Source organism: Lagopus muta, chromosome 1, assembly GCF_023343835.1.
Source record: "Lagopus muta isolate bLagMut1 chromosome 1, bLagMut1 primary, whole genome shotgun sequence".
NCBI classification, from domain to species: domain Eukaryota; kingdom Metazoa; phylum Chordata; class Aves; order Galliformes; family Phasianidae; genus Lagopus; species Lagopus muta.
The window spans coordinates 172,130,862-172,157,395 of record NC_064433.1 but is presented as its reverse complement, the minus strand read 5'-3'; the positions used below and the strand labels follow the sequence as shown (position 1 = coordinate 172,157,395).

At 41.2% G+C, this 26,534-nt stretch overlaps 1 protein-coding gene across 3 annotated transcripts in view; it reads right to left on the bottom strand.

Moving 5' to 3' along the window:
- Nucleotides 1-26,534, bottom strand: part of STARD13 (StAR related lipid transfer domain containing 13) — a 308,068-nt gene that overhangs the window by 239,195 nt on the left and 42,339 nt on the right. For 2 of the 3 annotated variants that reach the window (XM_048933947.1, XM_048933948.1), the window contains exon 2: nt 21,691-22,600. In XM_048933947.1, coding sequence (XP_048789904.1) covers nt 21,691-22,428 — 738 coding nt within the window. In that variant the 5' untranslated portion in view covers nt 22,429-22,600. Of the gene's footprint in view, nt 1-21,690; nt 22,601-26,479; nt 26,534 lie in introns of those variants that run through there. The other variant, XM_048933949.1, reaches the window with a different exon arrangement.

The following is a 26,534-nucleotide window of genomic DNA, read 5'->3' as shown; positions in this document are numbered from 1 at the left end:
AACAGGTTGAGGGAAGCAATCTTCCTGCTCTACTCTGCCCTGGTGAGGCCACATTTGGAGCACTGTGTTCATTATGGGGTCCCCTATCCAAGAAAGATGGAGAACTACTGGAGATAATCCAGTGGAAGGCTACAAAGATGGAACATAGGGTGTTCCATCTGAACATGAAAAAAAACGTGTTTACTTGAAGGTGACAGAGCACTGGAACAGCTACCTGGAAATGCAGTAGAGTGTCCTTCTCTACTCAAAACTTGCCTGGATGCTTCCCTGTATAACCTACTCCAGGGAACCTGCTTTTGCAGGACACTGGACTAGATGATCTCCAGGGATCCCTCCCAACCCCTGTGATTCTGTGCTTCTGTGCTTCTGTAGCTTTTACATTCTAATTAAGATTTAAAACTCTAATGCTGTGCTTACATGTTAGATAAGGCCCTCCTACAGTAAAATAAGAACATTATTATGCAGATGTGATGCACCCTCACCACATTCTTCTTTCCCATTCTACATGGAAATGAGAACTACTGCTCCTCTATGGAAAATGATTCCAATCTGAAAGAGTGTAGGGAATACAATTACTCATACGGAGCCCATGGAGGCTTCCCCTCATGCCATGACCACATTAGACACTAATTTCTACCCTTGATGGTTGTGAGAAAGGGAAGCAAGTAGGATTGGTGCAGAGTTTGTCCATTCCTGGAGATCAGTTAACTCAAAAAGTTACATGAAAAGGTAAATGCTTGAAGACTATCAGCTAAAAAATAACGTATAGAAAATATTATCAAAAACAAAAGGGTAGGTTGATATTATTGAAAATAAGTCTCATTCCCTATGTAACAGTCAGGTGATGTCAGACACAAATCCCATAAAGAGTAAAGTAACCTGTGGAAAAGTCACTGTCTTAGTTTCAGCTGGGATGGAATTGTTTTCTGTGACGCTACATTTTGGTTCTAGGAGAAAAACAATGTTGATAACAAAGCAATGTTTATAGTTGCTGCTAAGCAGTGTTGTATAGAGCCAAGGCCATTCGCAGGGAAGGGTCCAAGGAGCTGGGAGAGAAAAGAATTAGGACAGCTGACTTAATCTGGCCAAAGGGATATTCTATACTAGATGAAATCAAGCAGTAGTTTTGAAGGGGGTGGAGTTTATCTTCCACTTCTGCAGGGTGGGCATTGTTTGGGGAATGGTGAGCATGTGCATCACTTCTTATATCCATTCACGTATATATATATTTATACTCATAACTGTTTTCCTTTTCTCTATCTCTGTAAATAGTTTTATGTCAATCCATGACTTCTACCTTTTTTCCATTCTCTGTCCACTGGGAGGTGGGGGAGTAAGTGAAAGACTGTGTTGTGCTTAGCCACCCACTGGGTTAAACCACAACACTTCAACAGCCTTAACTGCAGCATGGAAGCACAGAGCTGGAGCCTGAGCAAACATGCCGCTGCATGGCACACCCTGATCCAAGGCAGGGCAAGCACCACTCACCCTCAACAACGCCAGCCAAATGGAGTGCCCTGCCCTGCACCTGCCAAGCAGGGCAGCAGGAAACAGTTGCTAGTGTGCGCTGGACTTCACTTGCTACTGCTGCAGCTAAAGCACGCTCTTGTTCAGTAGTAATAAAACGGTAACTATAACTAGCAGAACAGTTGAATTGAACAAGGGTTTGTCTACTTGCTCCACAGATCACCACCCATGCTAATCAGTCCACTATCAGAGCACACTTGTACAAAAGATGGTGCTCTGCATCTGGACAGACGGCATTAAAGGTTCACTGAGATCTGTGAATCAACCCCTGGCTGTCAGGGCCAGCTCTGCTTTGGCAATTCAATACAAGAGCTGAGTCGTTTTTCTGTAAGCACCACTGTCAACATTTCCTTGCAGAACTCTGGAGCAGATTCTGGAGGTTAATACAAAAAAGAATGAAGAAACATCTGTCAAATTTCTAAATGTAAATGTACACAATGTACTTGAGATGTTAAGTGCCAGCACCCAAAAAAAAAAAAGAGAGTAGAAATGATGCTCTTTCCAAGATTTACAGGCATTCATGTGGTTTTGCAAAATTTAGCATTGTTCCCTGCCCAAAAGTTCTCACAATCCACTACTAAAAAGATACTCAGGTTAACAATGTGCTTCTAAGACGAAATCAGAAATTAATGGAAAAAATACTCAATCTAAGGCACACTCTTGAAATAAGGAGTACAGAAAGGCAAAAGAAAGCTTTGCAGAAGAGAATTTCTGATGACTCTGAAAACGTGGTGATGAGAAAAACAACAATATGAATTACGACAAAGAACAGCAGAGAACTGAAATGATGCAAACCTGATTTCATTCATTTAACAGTAAAGGGAGAGCATTAATGGCAGGCCAACAAATGTAGCTAGGCTCAGCTCCTAGATCACCACTAGAAACTCAGCACCCAGGTGCCTATGTTTAACTGCAAGGCCATAACATTATCCAAGCACAAATGTAATCTTCGGATTTGCTGCTAAGTTTTGTGTTGCTACATTTCAACATATTAAAAAAATATGTATGTATCTGTGACTTGAAACTCTTGAAAATTCACGTGTATTTCCAACAGGTACAGTTGAAAGGATTGCTGGAGTTGGAAGGGACCTTTAAAGGTCACCTGATGGAGGTGGCTTTCGGGACAGGCCTGCCTACACAGCAGCAGCCCCCGCAGCCCCACATCCCGCTGCATTCACACACAACACTCCGGCCCAACCCACTCACAGGCAGCACAAAGACTTCTCCACAAACCACACTGCAGAGAAAGAACAAAGAACTGTTTTCTACACTTCAGTTAAGAAGCAATTTATTAACACTACGAAGCATAGGCCACCAGATTTCACTCAGCCCCCCCCTGACATTTAGCTCTGAACAACTAGTTTTGCTACAGCATACTTAAAAAAAAAAAAACAGATCTCCTTCCTCCCCCCATACAGCACAGGGAAGCTGTATCCCAACAGTAATGACGGAGCAGGCCGTGCTGTCGGCACCCCCTGACCAAGCGGGGCTGAGAGTAGCAAGGAGGGAGGGCCCAGAGGCCGCCTCGCCGTCCTACTCGGGCGCTGTGCCCAGGCGCGCCGTCAGGCAAGCGGTCAGCCCTCCCCCCCCCGCTCAGCCACCGTGCTGGCAGCGCCACTGCCGCCCACCGGCCCGCGGCAGAGAGACGCGGACGGCCCCGGCCGTGGCTGCGTGAAGGCAAAATGGCGCCGCGGGCAGCCGAGGGGCCGCGCGCCCCGCTGAGAGGCTTCCCGCCCTAACCGCCAACAATGGCCGCCGCCCGCGCGCAGCCAGAACCCGCCCTTTCCAGAAGCTCCCGCTCTCGGAGAAGGGGAGGGGGAGGGGAGGTGAGAGAGGGCCGGATGCGGGCCCGCCTCGGCCAGCGCCCCGAGCTGCGCGCGCAGCGCCACCCGCTTCCTCTTGTTCCGCTCCCCGCCCCTGCCGCTGCGCGCACGCGCTGCCGTGACGTGTCCGGGGGGTGGTGGCGGCCGTCGGCTCGCGGGGCGGCAGCGCCACCTGCCGGGCGGCGGCAACGGCGGCGGGTGGAGGCGGTCCGCGAGCGCGCCCTGACGTTCCGGGTGGGAATCGCGCTCAGGCGGCGGCGGGAGAAGATCTTGGCCCTGCGAGGGGCTTTCGCTGTGTGCCAGGAGCTGGCCGGCCCTCGTCCGTGGGCCTCTAGAGAAACGGTACCCTCTACCTGCCCCTCCCCAGCAGCCGTCGCCGCCCTGAGGCAGATAAGGGCCGGGATGCAGGCAGTGCCGAGCTGCGCCTGCAGGGGGCGAGGCTGAGCGCCGCAGCCCGGCTCCCGCCCCTTCGTCCTCGGGGCTGCGAAGAGCCGGGACGGCTTGTCTGGCTGCCCGCGCCTCACCCTGTCAGCAGCCTCCCTCCTCCTTGTCCGTGATACGGAAGGCCAAAAAGCTCCTCCGTAACGTGGCTCTTCCAAAGAGCTGTGCCCCAGTTTCCCACTAAGACCTGCTTCATATGGAGCTCGGCGGAGCTATTGCTGATGCCTTTCCTCAACATCCCCGCAGGATTAGATGAGACTTAATCAAAATAGTGATCTTCAGAAGTATTTCTGCAGTATGTGTGCTGGTGCTAAGGTCCATCTATGTCCAAAGCTTGCTCCTGCCATGCGAGCACTAAAAATGGGTAATAGCACATGACAGCTATATAGATACATTTTCTGAATACTCTGTTCACAGGCAATCCGCTCTTCTGCTGTAAATAAGACATTAGAATCATGTAATCATAGAATGACAGGTTTGGAAGGACATTAAAGATCATCGAGCTCCAACCCTCTGCCGTGGGCAGGATTGCTACCCACCAGCATCCCATCCGTGATGGACTTGAGAACCTGCAGGGATGGGGCGTCCACAGCCTGTCTGGGCAGCCTGTGCCAGGGCCTCACCACCCTCTGAGTAAAGAATTTCCTCCTGACATCTAACTTAAGATTTCCTCTCTGTTAGTTTAAAACCATCGTCCCTTGTCTAGTCACTATCAGACCATGTAAAAATCAGACTCCTTCCTGTTTATAAGCTCAAGTACTGGAAGGTAACAGTGAGATCTCCTGGGATCCTTCTCTGCAGTCTCAACAAGCCCAGCTCCCTCAGCCTGTTGTTGTAGGACAGGTTCTCCACCCTCTGATTGTACTCCTGGTCTTCCTCCAGACCCACACCGGTAGCTCTGCATCCCTCTTGTGCTGGAGACCCCAGGCCTGGACACAATACTCCAGACAGGCAGAATAACAATGATGCAGTTGTGACTTTTGCTCAACTTCAGGAAATATGTTGATTCAGAGATTTGACTGTAGTGCCTTGGTTTCAATGCTCTTTTATGAATAGCAACATCTGAACGAATAATTTCAGACAATCACAGGTATAAAATTTGTCCAAATTCTAATATCTAGGCAACTGGCTGGCAGAGGAGCAGTGCTCCATTTGACATCAGAAGCTTGCTTGAACCATTTGATTTGGTGCAGATTACGTTAGTATAGTTACTTTCTTTTGCTAGTGGTAAGACAGAGCTCTATTTCAAGTGAGATAAAAGATTAATCAGACTCCTAAGTTTTGGTATAGATCAAGAAAGGAGTGACTAAATAGAGCCTTTTCAAAAGGACTTACGATTTGCTTATTTGGTTTGGCATATTAAAATGAGCCTGACCGGGCAGACTGGAGTCTCAGTTTTTGATCTGGTAATACAAAAAATTTCTTCTTCAAAGTCTTGTATATTTGGGGGCATGCACAGAAAGGAGATGAGGAGGGAGGGAGGAAGAACAGAAATCCTGGATTCTGGAAGCCAAAGTCAGGTCATAATCACAGTTCCTTCAGTTAACAGCAATGAAGCCTGGCAAAGCTTCAGATCCAGATTTGGAGGCTCAGCCTCCCACCTTGGCACCATGACACAAATGGCAATGAGGAGAATTTGGTAGAACAGAGAATCAAGGCTGCTAAGCCTAAAAATATCACAGTACAGCTCCTACTGTCAGGGGATCTTTATTTTAATTGTGATCTTTTTTGTCATTTGGCTCAAAACGGATGATAGTAAATAAACCCCAAATTTATATTCTTCTATGGTAAATAAAACTCAAACATACTGGAGCTTATCAGTCAAAATATTTTTAAATGGCTTTCATAAATCTGTTCCTTTAATTAATTTAATTTTTTTTTTTTTTTTTTGCAGACTTGGCTAGTTTATTTTGCTTTTTCTAATGACTTTTTCCTAAGTGTTCATTATTGGAATTTATAGATTTAATTAAAATGCTAACTATATTTTTCCTCAGAGTTTCTTCCATCACATTCTATTCACCCTTACGTTTAAAATAATTATACTTTAATTATTTGTTTTCAGTTTATTTTTTTTACCTGCTGTCATAAGAGGACAGAGTCACATCATTCGTTCTTGGCGCTGGTTCAACCGCTTAAGAATTTCACTCACTGCTTTTGAATAGAAACGTTCACATATAGTTTCATGTATATATTCATAGATAGTTTCAAGTCACTTTGAAAGATTGGAAGAAATATCAGAAAAATCAAACTTCAAAATTTAATCACATTTTCTGCCTGGACAGACAGAAGAGACTCAAGTGACTGCCTGCTATAAGCTAAAGATGAGGAGGTATCAACCCAAAGCACTTCTGAGCAGCTGCTGGTGAGTGTAGGAGTGCTGACTGGCCAGGCCATGGAAAAACAGCTACTGCCTGAGCACACACTGTTTCTTGTCAGAGTCACAGTGGGTCTGGAGACATCCTGGGCAAAGGGAAATAGAGGAGATGTGGCCAAGTGTGGAGAAAATAGAATGGTGGTGGAAAAACACTGAGGGATGGAGAATGGATGGTGAGCCAGGAGGCTACAGGAAACCAGTTAGTACTGTGGAATACTACTGTGGTCATTTTAAACCTGAAAAACACTTGGGAGCAATTCTTTACTCTTCTGAGATAACCTTGGTGATCACTTTGGAGTGACTGGATTCATTCTGTAGAAACAGGAGTACAATACATTTTCACTTCCTATTCTGAGACACTTGATTTTATTAATGGCATTTTTTCCTTAACAAATGGCAATTACCCCCTGATCAAGAAACAGAATATATATATATATATTAATTGGGGACATTGTGCTGTTCAGTTCTTGTTTTATAACATTACGATTTGTATCACTCATGGAATCATAGAATTGCTCAGATTGGAAAAGACCTTAAAGATCATCGAGTCACAGAATCACAGAGTCCAACCACAACCTAAACTTTAGGACCAGAGGGAATGTTTTCAAGCTACAGCAGGGGAGATTCAGGCTGGACATCAGGAAGTATTACTTTTCAGAAAGGGTGGTCAGGCACTGGAATGGACTGCCCAGGGAGGTGGTGGAGTCACCGAGCCTGGGGGTGTTCAAGGAAAGGCTGGATGTTGTGTTGAGGGACATGGTTTAGTGGGAGCTATTGGGAATAGGTGAACGGTTGGACTGGATGATCTTTTAGGTCTTTTCCAACCTTGGTGATTCTGTGATTCTATGATTCTATAACCGTCCTACCCTAACTCTAACAACCCTCTGCTAAATCATGTCCCTGAGCACCACATCCAAACGGTTTTTAAACACATCCAGAGATGGTGACTCAACCACCTTCCTGGGCAGCCTATGCCAGTGCTTAACAGCCCTTTCTGTTTTTCCTGATATCCAGCCTAAACTTATCCTGGTGTAACTTGAGGCCATTTCCCCTCATCCTGTCACCTGTCACCAGTGAGAAGAGACCAGCCCCACTCTCACTGTAATCACCTTCCACATGCTGTTACTTTCTGTCTTACAAGTTGGAAAGAGGCAGGTTGAGAAGACCTACCATTTTGTCCTGTGCAGCTGCTCTTGCGGCACCTCAATTAATTCAGTGAAATTCATTACAAATTCATCTCTTATGGCCAAGAATCAAGACATGGATATGGTCAGTTCCTTCTGGAATGCCAGCCAGGGAAAAGAGTGTTGGATTAAGAACAGTCACATAAAATAAATTGAAATAGGGTTTCAAATACCTCGCTGTGTTTTTTTCCTGGCAGATACCTGAGTGGTTGAAATCTCCAATCAGGATGAGGGCCTGTGAGCATGACACTTCTTGCAGCTGAAGCAAGAAGGCCTTATCAGCAGGCTTCCTTTGATCAGGCAGCATGTAGCAGACCCTGACCATCAGCTGCCCTTTATTGATCCGGTCCATAATGTTAACCCACAGGCTCTCTTCCTGTTCCTGACTGTTTCTCAGAGGGAGCTCCTCGCAATCTATCCTTCTTAACATAGAGGCCAACTCTCCCACCCCTGCTACCGTGCCTATCCCTTCTAAAAACTGAGTGGTGGTATTCCAGTTATATGAATCATCCCACCATATTTATGTGATAGCAACAAGATCACAGTTTTCCAAGTGCACCATGGTTTCCAGCTCCTCCTGCTTATTTCCACATTGTGTGCACTGGCACAGAAGCACTTCAGCTGGGCTTTTGGATGCATTACTTTCCTAGCAGAGCCGTCCCACAAACCTCAGGGACAAATCTGAGGTTTTCCCTCACTGTTTCCTAAAGTGACTGTTTCCTGGCTCTCTGTCACTCAGCAGTACACCCCCTCCTCCAGCAGCTTTCATTTAAAGCCCTGTTGATAAGCCCAGCCAGCTCGCTGCCAAGTAAATTCTTGCCCCTCCTGGACAGTTGTGTTGCATCCCATGTCAACCTTCCCGGTTTATCAAAGGTACATTTATGTTGTTCTGTTTTAATGTTTTGTATATATATATATTTTTGAGATGGTTCCTGTGTTGCAGCATTTCAATTACAAGAAGCTTGCCAAAATGACATAAAGACACTGATCACAGCAACAAATAAATCATGTGTAAATCTTCAGAAGTGAGTGAGAGGAGTAAAGAGGTACATTTTTCCTTTCATTGTTGATGCCTTTTAAATGCCTGCTCTTAGTCAGATGGGATCTCCCTCTGGAGGTCTTCAAAGACACCGGTGTCTTTTCCTCTGACTGTATAAGGACTTCATGTGCTTGCTTTGACAGATTGCTTTTATTCTGTAATGTGGAAACTGGATACATTCCCTAACACTCAGATCCGGATAATATGTTGCTGTGCCCAAACTCTGTTAAGACGTGCAACATTTCCACTCCTACTCCTCCTTCTTGTCCTCCACCCACATCCCCAGTTTGTCTGAGAAGGAAATGAGACTGTGAGAACAACAGGCCTAACAGACTGTATTGATGATCAGATGCTTAAATATCTAAGTTTTAAATGAAAATTAATTGCCTAGTGTTATGGTTTAAGCTGGCAGGTGGCTAAGCATTACTAAGTCATTGGCTCATTTCCCCCCTTCCCAGTAGGATGGAGAAGAGAATTGGAAAAAAAAAAAAAAAAGGTAGAACTCACGGGTTGAGATAAAACTATTTACTAAGATACAGAAAAGGAAACGGATAACAGTTATGACTATAAATATATATGAATATATATAACAAGTGATGCACAAGCAATTGCTCACCATCCCCTGACCAATGCCCAGCTTGCCCCCAGCAGTGGAAGAAAGCCAGATGAACTCCCATCCCCTTCAAAACTCCTTCCACACAATGTCATATGGTATGGAATATCCCTTTGGCCAGTGCAAGGCAGCTTTCCTCACTCTGTTCTCTCCCAGCACCTTGGGCCCTTCCCTGAAAATGGCCTTGGCTCTATACAACACTGCTTAACAGCAACGATAAACATCACTGTGTTATCAACATTGTTCTTCTCCTAGAACCAACAGGTAGCATCATACCAGCAACTCTGAAGAAAAAATCCATCCCAGCTGAAACTAAGACACCCAGGTTTCACCTCTCCATCACTGAATTAGGTAAACCTTCCAACCTGGAGAGACACTGCCTTACAGGTAGTCTTACATAGTCCTTGCACACCAGTGACATTTCTTGCAAGTCATCTCTCTGTGTTTCTAGTTTTTCTTTTTTGTCGGTTTGGTTTTTTGCAATTTGTTAATCTGAAATATATATTCCTGCTACTTTCCTGTGTGAAAAACCACAACACGGGGAGTGCTGCTATGATAATATTTTACTGTAGTTTTATGCTCTTTCCTCTACATGACAAGAATACCCCTTGGTGTACGCAAAAATAAGCTGAAAGAATGAGGTGGAGTTTAAATGCTGAAGTTAAGATCATCATCTAATGCAGAAGAACAGTCATATGTCTTTGCATAAATATTCTTTTACTCCTTATTAGTTTATCTATGTTTTTTTTTCTTATATTTTAATAGTTATCTGCTGAAAGCTTTCAAAATTCTAACTACATGTCTTCTTTCAGAGATCAAAAACACAGATGTACATACAGTTCAAGTGTTCAAAATAGCTTTCAGAAACTTCACTATTCATATTTGTAAACAGTTGCTAGAATTAAAAAAAAGATAACTCTGAAGCATGTGGTAATGTTGTATTATTACTGCAAAATGCTGACTTGCACATTTTGCTCCTCATGGACTAGCACTTTATGGAGACTTACTGCTATAAATCATAAACTGAGAAACAGAACAGTGATTATGGATTTTAGCATGCCCTTTTTATCTGGGGAAAAAGATATCAGTTAAAAGACATAAAACTGTACAAAAATCAGTTTGTTCTAAATTTTCATCTAATTGCCTTAGGCATAGATCTTGGAGGAAAAGAAATTCTGTATCCCCAAAGGATGTAAACATATTGGTTATACCATATAAATATTTTTGCGTAGCACAAAGGTTGGAGAATGTTGCTCAGGGCTCAAAAGGTCTCACAGGCTTTTCAGGCTCTTCTTTTAAAGAGCGTGAAGGTCACTAAACAGCAACTGCCCTTGTTAGGTGATCAAGTTAAAAAGAGGCATTAGTAGCAACTACTACAAACCTAAAGGAATTTGGCAAAATCTTCAAGACATAAAAGAAATAGAGTTGTTCTGAGACAGGTGAAGCCATAAGAGCCTATCTCAGAGACTGCATTATCAAGCAGAGGCTTAGCCTATCCACCACTGACTTTCAGTTCTAATATTCATTATATTTTGAGCAACTTCCATGTAATCTGCACTCGCTTGGCTCTTTGTGAAGTACTTAAACTAAGACAGGGGAGGTTTAGGTTAGATAATAGGAGGAAGTTCTTCACACAGAGGTTGGTGGCACACTGGAACAGGTTGCCCAAGGAGGTTGTGGATGCCCCATCCCTGGAGGCATTCTAGGCCAGGCTGGATGTGGCTCTGGACCACAGCCTGGTTGGAGACGCTGCACATAGCAGTGGGATTGAAACTAGATGATCTCTGTGGTCCTTTTCAACCCAGGCCAGTCTATGATTTAATGGTACCATAGGCAAAACCCTTCAATAATTTTGTCTGTCTTGTAAGCTTTATCTATATTTGGAAAAGTAATTGCTATTAAAAAAAAAAAAGCAATGCTATGGTTTGAAATTACTATGAGAATTACAAAGCAAGAGATAAGAAAACTTTCCATGGAGTGATCATCAGCAGTGGTATTTTGTATTCATGTGTACTTACTCCGTATGAAAGATTTTAGCAAAATAACCCCATCAACTGCATTAATGGAAATACTGCTGACATAACGGGCAGATAAATGACAACAAGGAAGTCCCAATCTTATTTGAGGTGGCTAGAATTTCAGCTAGTTTCTCCAATTATGTACTTCAAACAGTTCTAAACAGTCTGTTTTTAAATTCAGGAGACTTCATAATAGCAATAGCAAGCAAAATTTTTCTATGAGAAAGCAGAGTAATGTAGAACTGTGAAATCTGCAGGTTTCTCCTTGCTGAGAAGTCTTTATGTGCTGTGTTAGCACTCATGCTGTACCCCAGAGTGCCAGGATATTAGTTGGAAGGATCACAGTTTGAGTTTTAAAATGCATCTGATTGTAAAATTTGATATTTGTCAGAATTAATTTTTAAAGACAGCTTAATTTCGACAGTATTCCTCTGGAGAAAATACCTTTATTTGCCAGTGAAGCTGTCCAAGTTCCTTTGCAGCACACCTAGCACATTATTGGAGGCTCCTGTGCAGTAGTCATTCACTGTCCCCACAGAGCCGTGAATCTGTGGGGAGTTTTATTCTAAGGCAGAGTAAGCTCAATTTTAGAAATAATTACTTCCTTTGCAATATGAAATGCTTTTATTCACCCTACTACACCTAGGATATTCTTTTGGATTGTTAGGGTCGATTTTATTTTCTTTGGTGCGTCAACTACATCTTCCTTCTTAATTTTGTTCCATTTTCAACCTCATACTTGCTGCAATCACACACACATTTTAATTTGCACTGGAATTAAACTGAGTGGTCTGGGCTGCTTGTGTGACCACTGTGGCATGTGCAAGCATTTGAACATAACTTCCAAATAAGAAAAGTAGCACTTGATGGACAATGCCAGAAGATCCAGCTGATTTGTCTTGTTGTTAGATATCTGCCTTCCATTTAATTCAATTGAAATTCATCTTAAGAACTTTACACCAAGTGGAAGCTCTGCAGAGAAGAGAAGGTGATCTGAGATAAAAACTGTAAAAACATACACATTCAAACTTATAGCAATTCTTACTATTGTATAATTTTTTATTGCTGTTGTTTCTATTCATGATAAATTATTTAAAAAATCATATAAGGGTCTTGAAATGTCAGTTTTAGAGTTTGCTTTCTGTCATTCATATGCAACAGGGAAGCTTTGCTGTGTCTGAAGAGTTTGGTGTGCCCTGATGAAGCTACATTTAGAATATTGTGTCCAGTTCTGGGCTCCCCAGTTCAAAAAAGACTGGGGTCTCCTGGAAGGAGTCCAGCAGAGGGCCACAAAGATAATTGAAGGGCTTGGAGATCTCCTGTATGAGGAAAGGCTGAGCAACCTGTGTCTCTTCAGCATGGGGAAGGGAAGACTGAGGGAGGATATGATTAATGTTTATAAATATTTAAAGGGAAGTGGGAGGCAAATGGATGAGGCCAGGCTCTTCTCAGTGGTGCACAGCAATAGGACAAGGAGCAATGGCCTAAAACTTGAACACAGGAAGTTCCATATTAATATGTGGAAGAAATTCCTAACACTAGGAGTGATGGAACACTGCAACGGGTTGCACAGAGAGCTCATGCAGTCTCCTTCTATGGAGATACTCAAGACCTGTCTGGATGTCTACCTGTGTGACTGATTGTAAGGGCCCTGCTTTAACAAGGGGGTTGGACTCGGTGAGCTCCAGAGGTCCCTTCCAACCCCTGCAATTCTGTGAGTCTGCAAAAAACATTTTTTGGACCCGTATAACACCCTTCTGCCATTACTTCACAAACAATGGAGTCTGGACCTCCATGTTTGGAACACTGGGAGTTTCCCACTGGGGCTTTTTAATCCATTTCTCTATTTTAGCCATTTTTCTCTTTTCCTCAGTGGGATAATTTATCCATGAAGATAAGAATAAAACTGTTGAGTCCTTGCAAGGCTCAGATAAATCCTGAAAGCCTCCATTTCGTGTTCTGTGCAGCAGAGATCACACATTCATAAATCAGTTGTGTGAGAGTTACATAATAGAATTTCAAATAAACATGGTCTATAGAATATTTTTGTATTCTAGAGGGAATCTTTTTTGTTTGTTTGTTTTTTGTTTAATCATCTTTTACCTTTTGAAAGCAATCTTCTTCCATGTATCTAATGTACCAGTCACTTGTATTGTTTTAGTAAATCGAGATCACACAGCAGATAGAAGTACAGCTTGAGTGAGCTCTGAGTGTGGTTGCTTAGCTGCACACTCAGGACAGGCAGGCACTGACCTCGGCCAGGTTTGCTGTTCATAAAAAACATCTTGTTGCTAACTTCCTATTAGTATCTGGGCTGGTCTGTTTATTCTTTCTTCTAGTTATTGGCCTTACATACTTTGTTCTTGGTCCCTGTGTATGCTGTATGTATTACAGAATGATATAAATACAAGTCACAGTTTTATATTACCTATCCCTACAGGTCTGGGGAGGAGTGGCTGGAAGGCTGCCTGATGGAAAGGGACCCTGATGAACTGATGGACAGTTGGCTGAATATGAGCCAGCAGTGTGTCCAGGTGGCCAAGAAGGCCAGTGGCATTGCTCTCTTCCAATATCTGAAAGGTTCCTACAGTGAGAGCGGGGCTGGTCTCCTCACTGGTGACAGGTGACAGGATGAGGGGAAATGGCCTCAAGTTACATCAGGGTAAGTTTAGGTTGGATATCAGGAAACACTTCTTTACAGAAAGGGTTGTGAAGCACTGGCATAGGCTGCCCAGGGAGGTGGTTGAGTCACCATCCCTGGATGTGTTTAAAAACCGTTTGGATGTGGTGCTCAGGGACATGATTTAGAAGAGGGTTGTTAGAGTTAGGGTAGGATGGTTAGGTGGTGGTTGGACTCAATGATCTTGAAGGTCTTTTCCAACCTGAGCAATTCTATGATTCTATAATTCTACAATATTCTGTTACTATTTGGCAAGTTTAGCAGTTCTTTTGACATTTTATTTCAAGTCAGTCAGTCCCTAAGCAAACTGCAAGGGCTTTTGTGGAATCCTCATTACAATCACTTAAATTTCACCATTATACAGTTTAAATAGGAATAATAAATAAATACTGCAAAATTTATAGTAGATTATATAGCACAGTACTGAATACATCATTACAAAGATCAGACTAAGGCCAGACAACTTTTTTTCTGAATACTCAGCATATATAAGCTGTTCAATCTTTGGCACTGAACAAAGAATCACAGACTCAGTTAAGCTGGAAAAGACCTTCAGGATCACCACATCAGGATCATCAACTTGACCTATAAAGTCCCATCACTAAATCACATCTCTTAATGTCACATCTACTCATTTCTCATTCCAGACTCAATTTCTGAAATGTTGCATTGAAAGTCTAAATGAGAATTTTAGATACTGCAGAATCTCTCTGTAGAGAGAGGTGAATAATACAGTCCAACAGTTTAATGAGATTTCACTGAAGGTAGTTTCTGGAAGAAAAATGATTCAAATGCAGAAAATGGCCACAATGTCCTGTCCTTTGAATTTCTGGATTCCAAATGGATTCAGATGAGTTTTCCTTGGGGCTGGATTGCAAAGTCTTAGTTCTGACATAATTCAAAACTAGGCAAAACTTTTTTGATGATGCACTCATTGTCCAGGAATCTTGGATAGGTAGGAACAGTCTATTTCCATTTTTACTGCAATTTAAAATATTCAATAGTTGGAATGATTGTTAAGTAATATCTTGAGAATGAAGACATTCTCTCCTATGGAAAATAACCTCTCCTATGGAAAATAATTTCTATAGGCCAAGTATGTCATAAAATGAAATCTCAGATCCATCACCCTAAAAATTCTATGAAGTCCACTACATTTTAATTATTTTTTTTAAGTTCCTCTGAATTTGTTTCAAGTCTGCACCTCAGCATTAGCATACATAGCTGGCTATGTAATAGCTGAATATGTGGCATTACCAAAATGATTATAGATCCCTGGGCTTGGGAAAATATATGATGGACTCTCTGTTCCAGCAGTACCCAGGACATTGGTCTTTTGCAACAACAAGCATTTAATTGCATTTCACACAGAGATGGTATAGCACTAGACGATTGCTGATTTTATTAACCAGGTATGTGTTATCTAGGCTTTGGAAGTTCCCAAACATTTTTGAATGTGAGGAAATTTGTAATTCATTTTTCTTACTCCTGCCCAAGAACTTTCCCATATTTGGATATGAAATTTTCAAAGATGTTTATTTGGCTATGCTTTTTTTTTTCTTTTTCCTATAGTGCGTTTTTATTCTAGACTTCAGAAACATACGCAACTTCTCAAAATCCTCACCTATCTGCCAAATGTGCTTGAAAATGAAACCCAACCCATTCCCTCACCTTTTGTTTCCACTTTTATAAGTTGTTCTGCTTATTGCCCATCCCAAGGTTTATCTGGAATCTCCATCTGCATTTTGAAGGAACACCTACATTTCAGTGGTACACAGAAGAACAGATTTGTACATGTTTCCTTTGGTTCCTCCCACCTGAGACCCCATCTGCAACTCTCACAGCGCCTGTCCCCGTACTCTGGCAGAGGAATGTTGATCACCCATGCCCTGACTTAGATAGAGCTGATTTTCTGTTGACTTTTGCTCTACTGCTGTGGACACAGATGGGACACTCAGATGGTCACACATTGCACAGATTCCAGATATTTTCAAATATTTGTAAAGGAGAATGCTGATGCATCTCTTTTACTTTATGAGCTTAGTGCAACAGTAAGTAAATCCTCTTGATGTTTTCTGATGAGCTGTTTTCCTGAGGTGGCTGCATGGTTAAGGAGTACTTCAATACACAGCAAATAAAGGATTGGCAATCTGAAAAAAATCACCTCAGGTATCTTTGGTAATTATTTTTTCCTTTAGTATAAAACATTGTTTTTGTTAACTATTTGTTATCCTGAAGTTTTAAAGATGAATATAAAACATGCATAAATACTTATGAACAGGCAAAAGCAAGAATTCCCCAAATTTTGTTCCAAGATTCCTGTAATTCTGTAGTAGAAATAGCCACACAACATATTTCCACATTAGTAAGATGTACGTTTGAACTTACAGCTGTCTCCAATTGTAATAAAAACTAGGACGAAAGAAATGTCCTGTCCTCATGGAAAATTGTTACATTATTAAGAGTAGTGGGATTAGAGAGAAATGTACTTTGTACAAATGCTGTGTTTGTCATTAGTATCTCAAATTTGTGAAATTAATAGACTCTTTCTTTTAAATTAATAACCAGAGACCCTTTCTAAGCTAGCACTTACCTGACATGATAATTAAGAGATGATTGTGTTTATTTACTGACAGATAGTAATCACAGAATCACAGAATCACAGAATTGTAGGGGTTGGAAGGGACCTCCAGAGATCATCGAGTCCAACCCCCCTGCCAAAGCAGGTTCCCTACAGCAGGTATATATATAATAATGCATCATTGCTAAAATAATCAGCATTTCTCCAACTCCCTCCCAACGCAAGCAGAAAACAAGCATAAATGCTAGAAACTTTGCAGGTTCAACAAACACTTCTGCCTGTCTGCTCTAGAGAGTGCACAAAGCCCAAATCTCCCAAGCACACAAAGGAAATGTGACTGTACAGAGATACATCACTACTACCACAACAAGTCAATTCTCATTTTCTTCCCCTTAACCTGCTCTCTGCTTTCCCTGGTCACCGTTAATTTGGCACTCGGCTTTCCTACCTGGGTGGATGCCCCACGTCTGCATTAGATGAACAAAAGGGAGATAATGGTTACAGTCATCACAAGTTTGTAACCATTCTCCTCCTCTAGTTTTGAAGTTTCAGTTTGATAGGGTAAAAAGAAGAACAAACCTCCAAAGTATGGGAGGAATGGGATAAGGAATTTGTGCTTTACTCTACTATGTTCTTTACTAGTGTTTTTTTTTGCTCTTGTACAACTGAATTAAAGAAGAGACTATTGCAGCGCGATTTTAAGATACCTTAAATTCCACCAATGTTCCTGAGCCTCATTAATGAAAACAGGAAAGTACCTCTCAGAAAAGTACTTCAGAGTGGCCAAACAAGTGAGCAGGAATGCACGAGGCATAAGGAATCAGCAGAACTTAAGTCATCCAAATGCAAGCTTACTTTGGCAGGCCCATTACTGATTGTAAGTTGTAGGCTTGACTGCTGCTTTGGTTTGATCACTTAAATTTAATTATATCAATCTAATTTGAATGAAGTAAATTCACTGTCAAAGACTTACAGTGTTCTGATACCTTTCTCACTGGATATGATTACTAGATTAAAACACTTACAAGCTAATTAATTTCAAAAACTGTGGCTTTGGATAAATTCTTGAGGATTTATCTCCTCTTACATGTCTGTATCTATTTATCTTCTTGTCCTGCTTCTCTTTGGTTAATTTCTGGCATTTGTGAAATTGAGAATGACAACATGGACCAGAATTAGACAAAATGTCAGACAGATACCATGTAAATTTCCACATTACAGGTCAGCAAATTATTCCAGCCTGAATCTGAATCTGAACTCTTGTGGTCTAAGCTTATACAGTAATTGTCAAACTTGTCGTTCAGTAAAGACTGTATAATGAGGATAAAATTTACCTAATTGTAGCACAAGGCTGGAAAAAGCAAATTAATGACAATAAGTGAATCATCAAAGGAAGAGAAACTGGAAGAACAGATCATCCATCTTCCTGTGACAAATCCATTTGCAGACAAAAATGGACAAACATCATCCTGGGAAGCAACTGAACCCAAACAGACAGCCCTTCCCACCACTTAATTCCCCATCTTCCCCACCACATACGTCTCAGAGGTGACCTTGTTCCACCAAGAAGCAGCCTCAAGAGGAGGACTCATTTGGAGAATCCTGAATGTCCAGTTGGGAGAGATGCCCAAAAGGGCTTGCTGGAGCTCCTAGCAAATCCTCCTGGTCAGCTCCAGGTGCTCCTTTCCAGCACTTGGGCTTTCTGGCTTACTTCCTGCTCTCTCTGGTACAATAGAGGAAGCTGTGACAACTCCAGTAGGTGGCCAAAGTAATATCAGTAGAGACAGAAACCTGTGTTTGGCTGTTAAAACAGCTAATGTGGTCTACCCAAGAGATGCTTTGAAACTGACCCAGAGAGGGTTTCCAGCTTTCTACCATGTTTGTAAGACAATTGTTGCATCTCTGCAGCAGCCACCTGTAGCAGGATTTATAATCCCTGAGAAGAGGAAAGATCTGCAATAATTTACTTTGTCAAGGGTATGATCTCATAATCCTTTTCTTTTTTTTTTCCTAATACCAGTTAAATATCTTCAATTTTGCCTTGAAGGAAATGCTTATCCCAAAATTAACACACTTTGTTTCGAGATGATGTGGGAATAGGGTAAGATCACTGATGAAGTTACACAGTAGTTCCTGCTTAAATATGGCTATCAGCTGGGCCCTGCTCAGTACAGCCAGAAGAAATGACAGCATAAATGCTATGTTTGAGAAGCTTCTATGTATTCTATTTCCACTGCACACTGAGCTGGTTACATGGAAAAGGAGTGCATATAGTTTAATGTGAAGGCTTGAAGGAAAGCCATCAAGGAAGAAAGGCTCAGGTCATCACAGTTGCTGAGAAAAAATCCTCATAAAACTAAATAATGTCAGGACATGAGAGATGTGAGAAAGTTACCATTCAAAACAGAGAGGAAGTCAGAATCCCTACAGTGCTGTGCTAGGAGTGATCTTACCTAAATCACCAACCAAAAATGAGAAATAACACAAATGAGTACTCACAGTAGACTTGTTTTTAAACCTTCAAAATGTTGCTCCCCCACTTGAAATAAATGTTACTTTTCACTTCAGAAGTCTATTTGGGCATGAAATATGCCACTGGTTACGGATTTCTGAAAAGGAGCAGCTGCCAAATCTGATGAGAAAACACAGGAAGTATACATGGGACTGGTCTAAGGGTGGAGATACGGAGACCTCAGTGCATTCACAAACTGAACAGAAATGTCATTTGTCTGGGTCCATGCAGAACAGGCAGATTCTGTATGCCTCTGGACAAAAATAAAGAGCATTATTCATGGACACCATTGTGTGAATTCCTCTCAGCAATGTTTCTTCTCCTTGTAACAGCACTGGCAGCATGGATAAGTTGTACTTTCTCTATCTTTATTGTTCTTATTTACTGTTTAGCATACTCTGAGATTTTTCTCTGCTTACAAGTTTGAATGAAAGAAGAATTGCCACACAAATGCGTGTAGCAAGGGTATAATGGCAGATTCAGACACCAACTTGCTCATTGTCAGTGCCTGCATTGGACCGTGCTCCCTGGCTGCAGCAGGGCACAGCCCTTTCCCACTGCTCACCCCAAAATGGGAGACGTGTAGCAGTGCATCCCTCTGCACTGGGGACAAGTGCATTTACCTAGGAATGCCCCTGCAGGGTCGATTTTATCACTGTTTCATATGAGCTCTAGCAGCAAGGATTCAGCCAGGTATTGGCCAAGGTGATAGCATGGATCTACAGCCAAACAGGTTTGTTCTACTATTTTTAGGCCTGAGACTTAGCAGTAACGGCTGCTTTTGACAATGTTTTTTTACCCCTTGCCATCTTTATTTCATTTTCTTTCCAGCAGAAAGACATTTCTCCAACAGCCCCATCTCTACACAGCAGAAATAAATAATGTGATGACACACATTTGCTGAGCATGGGTTTAAACCAAAGTCACGGGGGGGCTTTTAGTCTGAGCAGTAATGCACGACCGCTGCTAGAATTTTAGAGACAAGATAATCCTTTTTATTTTTAAATTCTTGGAGGCTTTTTGAGGATGATACATGCTTATTTACATAGGAAAAAAAAAATCAGAACCAGGACTGTATCACTGCATCCGTACAGTTTCTGAAATGTTTTGACACATTCTCAGAGATTTACCAGGTAATTTCAAACGCTTGTCGGGCAATTTATAATCCATTATTTTGCACTACAAACTGCATCCTTGAGTTTATTTAATGGCACAGACATAAAGTAAACTAAATGGCAACGGCACCCGTTCTTTCTCTTTTATCTATGGGGTTGACCTTCAGTAAACAGAATCCAAGGGGTGTTGTGCATGCATTTTGATGTTTATTTATATTAATGGGAATGTTGGGATCACTCTTCCCGCATAAATGAGGAAGCAAGCCTTGGCTTAGGGTGGCGGAACAATCCAATTATTTAATAAGATGTGTGTCACGAGAATGTGTCAGGGTCAGTGCTGCATCAAAAGACGCACTGCTTTGGAACCACTTTGGGGCCTTGATTTTCTAATATTAACTGCTGAGAAGACTGAAAATCTGGCTTCTTTCTCTGTGAGCTGATGGGTTTCCTGATTATGCTGGGATCAGTGTGAAATATAACCAGAAATCTCCCACTCATTTTAGGTCAGAATTATTCACCCCAAACTGGAGAAAGATTATATTAAAGGAGAGAAGTAACTAAGCATTATATACTGTAATCTTGACGTTAACTTGGGCATTTTAGTTCCAATTCTTCTTCCTTTGTTTTGGTCAGAAATCAATGAAGCAACTCTAACTCTTCTAGTAAGTGCTAGAAGTAAAGAAGATAAACTGAAGACAGAGAAAAACAAGTGACACTGGTTAAAAGAAAAGAGATCCAGCCTAAATTTCAGGGCATAAAGACTTTCTGCATTGAAAATAATTTCAAAAAGAAGGAGGAAGAAAGAGGTATAGAGGGAGAGGAAGAAGAAGGAAAGGTATGACTGACCTGAGGTTCAACATTAATTTGTGCTGCCATTTCAGGAACACTGGAATTTTAAGAGTTTGTTTTCCCCAGCGTTTGGAATCACTTCATATTTTTGTACTAGAACTGAACTGCAGTGATAAACATGGTTAGCTCCAGGTATTTGGTTTGTCATCAGCTGGGAGCAGAAGGAAAGCCTCGCTTATTTTCTTGGAAAACTGCTGTTCTTCCAGTTCCAAAAGACACAAGTAATCTACTCCAGTCTTTTTTAAAGGAAAGTTATAGTTGGATGATTCTCCTTACAGAACGTTTTCCATTTTGTCCTAAATCTTCTTTGTTTTTGTTTTGGACATTGGTTTTTCATGATGTGCACCACTAAAGATACAAAGAAACCACTCTTTATTTTATTATAGACCCGTTTGTCACCTGTCCTCCATGTTATTGTAATCAAATATGAAAAAAGAAAACATTCCTATTTAGTAGAAGCAGTGCTGTAAGTTGGGAAGAGTAGTGCTACAGTTCCTCTACTCTAAAAAAGGCCATTATTTAGCATAAGGAAATAGACTCTGCTCTTACAGTAATCTTAAGCTCTATCTTGTTGGAACAGTCAGTAGACTTAGAGAATAGCTAGGCATATATGCTATATGTAGTATAATACATGATCATTGAGGACCATGGGAAACTGAGCCAATGTTCCTATTACAATAGAAAATGGAAAACTCAAGTTTGAAGTTCTGTCTGATGGAAATGAGGTCAGTCTGATGAAACTGATTTGTCTAAGGGAAAAGCCTAGCATTATATTTTTAATGTTTTGTTTATTACTGTAGGTTTATATTCTTAATTATGTAATTAAAACTGTTTATCACCACTTATAGCAATGTGTGTCAGTTCTCCTGTGACAAAGCTTGAATTATACCACTTATTTAAAACACACTTGGAACAAAACAATAGCTTCTGTTACCTCCAGCTCCGTGTGTTTTTCCTCCTTGTCATGGTCCTTCAATTCCATTTTGGAATCAGCATCACACTCTTCTAAATGACAGATGTGTGGACACTCAGTAAGTTCACATTTAGCTTGCTTTCTTGGGAAAACATCCGTTCTGTGAAGGCCATTGAAAAATGCCTCATACAGTGGCAGCTCTGTAAACAGATCATCATCACCTCTGCCATCTGCTTCTTCCTCTTCATATGAAAAGTCGTCTTCTCCTGCCTCAGAAATATGGAGTTTAGTATTAGCTCCATGTGATAAAAATTCAAAATCAGAAAACGTGATAGCACTTGGCTTGTGTCTTATGACTCTGATCTCATGACTCCTTTCTGGCTTCTTGGATGGATTTTCTCCTGCAAGGGGTGGCCATTCTATGTGTGAAGTAAAGTATAAAGCTTCTTCCTTTGACTTGTGCCTTGCAGAACACAGTAATTCTTCACAGAGCTGCTCTGCTTCAGATTGATTGGTGGCACTAACAGACACTGTAGTCCCACCAGGTTGCAAGGATGTCTCATTGTGGTCTAATATGGATGACACAGACAGCAAACTCATCTCAGGTTCCAGTAAAACATCCTGAAATTCAGATGGACTTTTCTGTTCTTCTATGTTTCTTTGGTATTCTTCATACTTTGCTCCCTTTGGAGTCCCCAGGCACTTGGCAGATGTAAAACATGGCGAGCCTTGGTTTGCTGCATAGATGTTGGTTTCCATTCCAGTGAGTTTCACCCATCAGAGATCAAAATGACTCCATTCTTGGTTTTCTTTAGAAACATCACTCCACATACACAGACAGGAAATATCTTCTTATTATTCCAAAACCATGATCAAATAATCATTATTAATGCCCGGATTCTTATACCAATCATCTGAAGCCTCTCTGTTCCTGGAAATTAAGAAATAAGAAAAAATTAAATAAAAAAAAGGAAAAAAATTATTGATAGGACCTTGCTTGCAACGGAATGCATCAGCAGCAGTGATCCTAAAATGTGACATTCCTGTATCAAATTTACCTATAGCTCTCTTGAGAAACATTTGATGTATGCAGATTCAATGAACTTAAATATCAGAACTCTGACTTGCTTACCCTAGAGACCAGGAAAGAATTAGAAAATGCAGAAATGTTTTTTTTTAAATACTGACTTTACACTGATTATTGACAGAATGGATCAAAATCACTAATCTGGTGATATATGCTTGTTATCAAAACTTGCCTCTATTCACTTCATTTTTACCATCTGTTCAATTATTGAGAACTTCTACACCGTTCTGATAAAGCTGCTGAAATGTCACAAGGAAGAAAAAAGAGGCAAAGCATCTTACAGAAAATAAAGAACGTTTCAATAAGGGTGGGATCTTCTGTTGCTCAGCTTCTCCAGCACAGCACCTGTCCACTTCCAATAAATTTGCACAGCAAAAAGAGAAGGCTCAAAATACAGAACTTCAGTTCTGCAACAGAGCTGGCCATGTCTGGTTTAAATCAATCCTGACTTCTGGACTCACAGCACGTGCGTGGGCCTCCAACACGGTAAGAGGAGCAGCCGAGGGACCCATCTTGCATCACTTACATAGCTTACATTCACTCATTTATGTAATGTACTTTTTTGTGACAGATTGAATATTGATAGTATTTATTTTAATGATTGTTTCAGTACTCCATCTGTGAGACAGCCAAGGAGGACAGAAGCTTTTCAAAACAAGAAGAGAAACTTACGCCTCTGATGTGTGTGGCAAGCCTGTCACTGCTGGGAAGACTTGTCAGAAGGCAGCTCTGTGATTGTCAGAGTGGGAAGCAAGCAGAGCAAGATGCTGGCATGTGACATGCCTATCACTGCATGTGCCAAACTGCATGTGCCATAAACTAAGTAAGGTGTACTAGCTAGGCAGATTTTATTGCTGGTTAGTACATATTTCAGTTTTATAGGCATACTTTGAGTAACAGAAATAATATTGTGTGTATATAGTAAATTTGGATTTGTTGTGTATTACCATTGCTATTTGCTCTTTGGTTGTAAAAGGTGCAAGCATGCTGGTATGCACAATTTAGAAAAGCATTCCTCTCAGTTATTGTTAGCTATGAAAAGTCAGACATTATTGTTAGCTGACTGGCCTCCTGCTGGAGTCAGTAGAGGGAGGAAAATGCTTCCTGAAGGTAAATGCCTATTTTAACATAGTCTCCCTCTTAGCATGAACCTCTTTTCCAAACTATAAAGGAGGGATAGACAGAATGCTTGCACAACTCACACAACTTTTAGATGGGCAGATAAAGGCAAGAAGAAGGGACCTTTATATGTCATCTGGACCAAATACCCTGCGATGAGCAGGGACACCTTCAGCTTGATCAGGTTGCTCAGAGCTCGATACAGCCTGACCGTGTCTCCAGGGACAGGGCATCCACCACATCTCTGGACAACCTGTGCCAGTGCCTCACCACCCATACTGTAAAAAACTTCTTCCTTATATCCAATCTAAATATCTCCAAGAAGAATTTCTCCCCATGTCTTTTTTTTTTTTTTGCACAATAATAGCAGACTGTAATGTCTACATGTAAATGACAAAAGTGCATTGGAAGGCTTATTTTCTCAGAAGCTTCAAGAAGGTCATCTAAATAGAGGTGACTTCACTTTCAGAAGCACTGAATGCTCTTGCTTCTTTCTCCCTAGTGCTACATGAACTGAGTACAATGCCTTTGAAAAAGTAGACACCCTTTGTAGGAATGCCTGGGGTAACTAACCTTTCACAAGCTATTTTAGGCACATGAGAAAGCCTTCTGCCATCTAGGTGACTACTGACGATTATCTAAGCCATTACTGCTGCTCTTCAGCCCCCTGGCAGCTCTATCCTGCTGGAAGGCATACTGCCAGCACCCACACTCCCACTCTCAGAGCCAGAAACAAGAAAGGAGATGCTGCTATTCAAGAAGACAACCCAGAAGGCATCAAAAGAGCTTTGAGATTACTTCTTATTTCTACTACTTTATGGTGCTTTAAACTCCAAAACATGAATTATAATCCCTGAAAAAAAACAGTACTTGCTGTTATCACTGAATAATATAGCATCAAAAGTAAACTCCCAGCTTCATTTTACATTTCATGAAATCCTTTCTCTCAAGTGATTTCCAGTTCTCAAGGATGTGGTGTGAAGCTCTAGATTCTACAGTTTAATTACAAAAGGCGTGACAAAGATTTTCCTTTTATCAGGGTCGCTTCCTGCCTTGGACTCTTTATTTGTCTCTTTCTCTCAGTGAGACTGGGACAAAGAAAGCATGCAGGAGCAGATGGGTTTTGTGCAAGTGTGGCAAGGAATCTATGAAGAGAAAATGATAAACGAGTTCACCCATACATCCTTGGAGCATCTTTCTTTACTGGTGCTAGGAGAGATGAGCAAAAAAAGCACCCTTCTGCAAAACATCAGATTCTGCATTTTATAAAAATAAAAAAATAGACATTTAAAGCTCCTAAAAATTGAACAGTTTTTGGCAGAACTGTGGGTTGGAAATCCTGCCCATACCAAAATGTATAACGTAGAGAGGCTTACGCATTCAGAGCTAAATCTGTACATGTCGTAAAAGGCCCGTAACACAGACCTCCAAAGTAATATAATGACCACCAGAATTATGAATGCACACACTTAAAAGTTCTGAAAAATAACAATCTTTCTGAAAAAGGTCTTCATAAGTAGGGAAGCTATTTCATATGCAATGTGATTCTCAGTATATACTGTAGCATTAGCTGTACCAGCAGCGACCTCCTGCTGCTAGGATCAGATGCTGAGTAACAAAAATCTCTTGGGCGTATTGGTGCTTTTTCTAAGTAGGAAGAGCAGTGTAGGGACTGCCACAGCAAACTGTTCTACTAAAACTGACTCCAAAACAGCCTAAGGAAGAACACACACACACAAAAAAAAGCAATATGGGATTTTTTAAAGTAAAATATGAAATCTGTATCTGAGTGTGATAATCAACTTCAGCTTTCTATACACATGCATTTGACACAGAAATGGAACTTTGTTTTCTAAGGAAAGCTTCTTACAAGTCAGCAATGGATTAATACAGATCTGAGGTACAGATAGTGCAGTGATGTGGAAGGAAAGTTTCCTTGTGGTCTGGTAAAAGAGAAGGTATCTGTGCAGATGCACAGCTAAATTTCTGTGTATCACCCTCCATTGGCTTGAATCTCCTTTGCCTAGACGACCAAAATGTGTATTAAACCACCAAGTTTTGCACAAACTTAAAACAAAAAACACATATTAGGCTAAGCACGAAATAGGAGAATTTTACTCATTTATATTTTCTTGAGTTACTACCAGGGGAATTGCCTTCTGGGGAAATTACTATGCTTTATTTCATAGGGTTATTGTAACAACAAGTCACCTAGACTAACCTGCAAATACTGATTAAGTATCAGTGCATTTCAATACCCATTGAAATTGCATTTCACTATGCATTTGGCATTGCATAGCATGTGAATGTGTGGAAACTTCTTACTTTTTAGAAGTCTATTTAAACATGAACTGACAGAGTAAACCAGCAAAGCAAGCCCTGGTCTGGACTACAATGGAAGAGCACTCACCCAAAATAAAGAGTTTTTACCCCGTAGCCCTTAATGCATTTGTCTGCCTTTCACGATGACTTTGTTTAATATTTCCCAGCGACTTAAACAATCTTCCCCTAAAAAATTAAACAAACAAGCCACAAGAATGTGAAACGTACAGACTAACAGCAAATTAGGAGAGCAGGATTTTCTTTCCCTGTTGATAATTTTACCTGTTTTGCAAGGTAACCTCATATTTTTCAATTCAGTTAATTTCCATGGGCGTAA